The 3757-nt window shown below is 37.2% G+C and overlaps 1 protein-coding gene across 1 annotated transcript in view; it reads right to left on the bottom strand.

Annotated features, from left to right (window-relative positions):
* Positions 1–1719: 1719 nt before the first annotated feature.
* The window catches only part of LOC111707135 (DNA replication licensing factor mcm2), a 10180-nt gene continuing 8142 nt past the window's right edge, over positions 1720–3757 (bottom strand). The window contains exon 12 of the mRNA XM_023480142.1: positions 1720–3461. Coding sequence (XP_023335910.1) covers positions 1984–3461 — 1478 coding nt within the window. The 3' untranslated portion in view covers positions 1720–1983. The remainder of the gene's footprint in view (positions 3462–3757) is intronic.

Here is a 3757-nt window from a genome sequence, read left to right as displayed (position 1 = left end):
AAAAAAAATTTTCAAGTTCCACTAACACATTTGCCCCCAATTTAAAAAAAAATGCCCTCAATTAAAACATTTTTTCAAATTCCACTAATAAATTTGCCCCCATTTGCCCCCAATTGGGAAAAAAATTGCCTCCAATTGTAATGGCCCTAATTAAAAAAACATTTTTAAATTCCACTAACACATGTGCCCCCAATTTAAAAAACATTTTTTAATTCCACTAACACATTTGCCCCCAATTGGGAAAAAAATGCCCCCAATTATAAAAACATTTTAAAATTCCACTAACACATTTGCCCCCAATGTAAAAAAATGCCCCCAATTAAAATAAAATTTCAAATTCCACTAACACATTTGCCCCCAATTATATATAAAAAAAATGAAATGTTCTGGTCAAATGAAAGTATTACATGAATTATCAAAATTATCAATATTAAATGCTTTTATCCTCCTCGGATACTTGACAAACACTGATGCATCTATTCCTGTTACAATTTCCGCCCAAAAAGAACTGGTTTCAATATGTACGCAGAGTATACGCAACTGCAATTAACTTTTCCTTGCATTATATCCTTGCTAACACAGAAAATTTTGCTCAATGTCTTTAACTTCTAAATCGATCAGTCACTATATAGAAACCACAATTGAAAATTATCTATTTCGATTTTCAATCAGAAAAATAATGATAGTTCTTTCATTCTTGCCAGAAATGAGACCGGGGACAATTTAAATCAAACGCAACTAAACCCCAAAAGTTGATGTATATATTTTTCGGGGGTGGGGGGATATAAACATTTCGCCCCCCCCCCCCGAAAAATATCCAGTCTACGGTCCTGTTTGTATGCAGTAATTCAACGGCTATAAAAGTCTAAATTGAAGTTTAGCTTGACAGCTCATATCTCAAAATTCAGAAATGGAAGTGATAACAGCTTAACAAAGCATGGGGGGACTGCATGAAACATTAGATACAAAATACGCCACTAGGTGCCTCTGTAATCGTTTAGTTAACTGATAGTTTATTATTCTATGATATAGAACCCAAACTGAAATTATTTGTTGAATTTTAACGAATAATTTATAGATGTTTAAAAAGCAATTCAAAAATGCATCTTATGTAACAACCTGCTCTTAATCCACATAATAATGCAGTTACATAACAAATTGAATTAAACTTTGTTTAACCCACATCTTTCTGTTCTCTGTAAGTTTACAACTTCATGAAATGCATACTTTTTTTTTGAAGAATTTGAAGTGTTCTATAGTTTTAATACACATACAGGGTGTCAATCGAAACATGACAGTTAAAGAATGGTGTTCAACGTTTTTTTCAACAAATAGTTAAATGTGCGATGATTGTTTGTTGAATATTTTGAGTTTTGGTAAAGCGTAACCCTTGTACGACTATGGTAGAACGTCCTAGAAATTCACAATCACTTAAATCAAATGTGCGATGATACAGCTCAGCTAATTATTTGATGAGTAATATATTTTAAAATTTAATAAGTAGCCTTTATTTGCACAATTTCCATTCCAATACACCTTTTCCATTATTAATTGTTTGGACTGTAAGATCTTTTTAACTAATGCTACAATCCAGTCAGAGGATTTGACATTTTGGGTTTAATTGTTTCGCTTCTCTTTGCAAAATTAGTTACCTTACCAAGAATAAACCTACAAGCGTAAATTAAGAAAAACTGTCACAATCCTCACAAACACAAAATAAGTAAATGAATAAGTTTTTATTCATATAAAATTCTGTAAAAAAGAGTAAATACTGGTAAAAATATATTAACCACAGTTTCTGTTAATTTGGGTTTCAGTAAGCGTAATAATTTGTTCAGATTATACATCGTAAAAGCGTAATATTTTCTAAGGCATCATAAATTGTACTTTTTTCCCCGATTACTTTACAATTTATGATGAAACTTAAGTTTCATAAGCGTAATATTTCCAGAGGAATTGTACTTTTAAGATTTTTTGATTTCTCTACAGCCTCTGTTGGATCAATTTCCTTTTTTCATCGTAGCTGAAGTTGTTCGCCTTGAAGATTTGCGAGTTAAAGAAAGGTTGAAGATTTTGAATGTTAATCCCTCTGGCTTTATCCGCCAAATCCTTCTCGTTGATCTCAACCAATGATACCTCGGAGCTCCCGTATCTGTTCCTCATGTAGGTGGCGTGATCGTTGGCAAGTCCTCGGAGCAAGTAAAGAAGGAGCTCGTTGTTATCCTTCTTGAAGGTCATATATTTGGCAAATGTTCTAGACATACTCTTGCTTACACTATGCTTCTGTGTGCTGATAAAAGCCTCAAGTGTGACTCTGATCGCCATACTGATATCGTCCTGGGTGACAAGTTCACGAAGATGCATCTTAGCATTTGCCTCCGCCATACGGAGCATAGATTCAATATGACGCACTGTGATAGGTACACTACCAGTAGACATACTCTCTCTTCTTAGTTCACTGTAAACCTTGGCAACCTTATCCTGATCCATCTGATGCAGTTTGGGATGGATCTTCTCTCTAGCGTAGAGGATATATTTCTTGAGAAGGTCCTGGGGGATTTTCTGAACGTGAGCAAGGCTGCTTGTGTTCTCCAGTTCAGCCTCTATTTTCCTCATGTTCTCCACATCAGCCTCGTCAGCCTGAGGATGGGATCTCATGTGGCTGCCTACGACAAACTTAGCCAGGTTTTCATCTAAAATAGGATCCACTGTATCCTTGACCACACAGAGAATATCAAACCTGGAGAGAATAGGTTCAGTCAGATCTACATTCTCGCTGAAAGTCATGCTTGTATCGTATCTTCCTCCGATGGGATTAGCAGCGGCAATGACAGAACACCTAGCCTGGAGACTGGTGACAATACCAGCCTTACTGATACTAATACTCTGCTGTTCCATAGCCTCGTGAATACTGGTTCTATCCTGATCATTCATCTTGTCAAACTCGTCAATCAGACAAACTCCCTTGTCGGCTAACACTAGCGCACCAGCCTCCAAGGTCCACTCCTTGGTCACGGGGGACCGGGCCACGTAGGCGGTTAAACCGACAGCGGAGGCGCCCTGCCCCGTACTGAACACCGCCCTCGGAGCAATATTCTGAATATATTTCAAGAACTGGGATTTTGCAGTTCCAGGATCTCCGCATAGAAGAACATTAATATCCCCACGAATCTTATGTTTCTCTCCAGGGTTTTTGCTCACACCTCCAAACAGAGACAGAGCTAGCGCCCGCTTGATATCATCGTGACCAAACACAGAAGGCGCAATGCTAGCAATGATACGCTCTCCAATAGTCTCATCCTTGGATAGTGCATTGATGGCCTTGATGTCCTCGTCTGTGAGACGGTCGGCCTCCGATGCTTCGTCCTTCTTAAGAATATGATTTGCCATGATAATGGTTGTAAATACAGGGAACCCCTGCCTGGTGTTCAGGGAGCTGTCATACTGATTACTGTACACACCTAGAATAATAATTCTTAAATGCGGGTTCCATTTATTACTGGCAGAATTGTCAACATAAATCACCCCCCCCCCCTCTCCTCTGATTGAGATTTTTATCGTTGTATTTAGTGTAAATTGACTTGAGAAAAAAGTTCCACCATATTTCAGAAATTAATTCCTACATATCTCATATCTTCATTTCAAATATCATAAAATAAACCCAAAAACTTCAAATTTGTATGGTTTTATGTTCTTTGTCTAGGAACATATTCCGAATATCAGTAAAGGGGATGGTAGAGTTGGACCATTTGATGTA

Source organism: Eurytemora carolleeae, unplaced genomic scaffold (assembly GCF_000591075.1).
Source record: "Eurytemora carolleeae unplaced genomic scaffold, Eaff_2.0 scaffold587, whole genome shotgun sequence".
NCBI classification, from domain to species: Eukaryota; Metazoa; Arthropoda; class Copepoda; order Calanoida; family Temoridae; genus Eurytemora; species Eurytemora carolleeae.
Note: the sequence above shows the minus strand (reverse complement) of the source record. Positions and strands in the feature narration are given on the sequence as shown.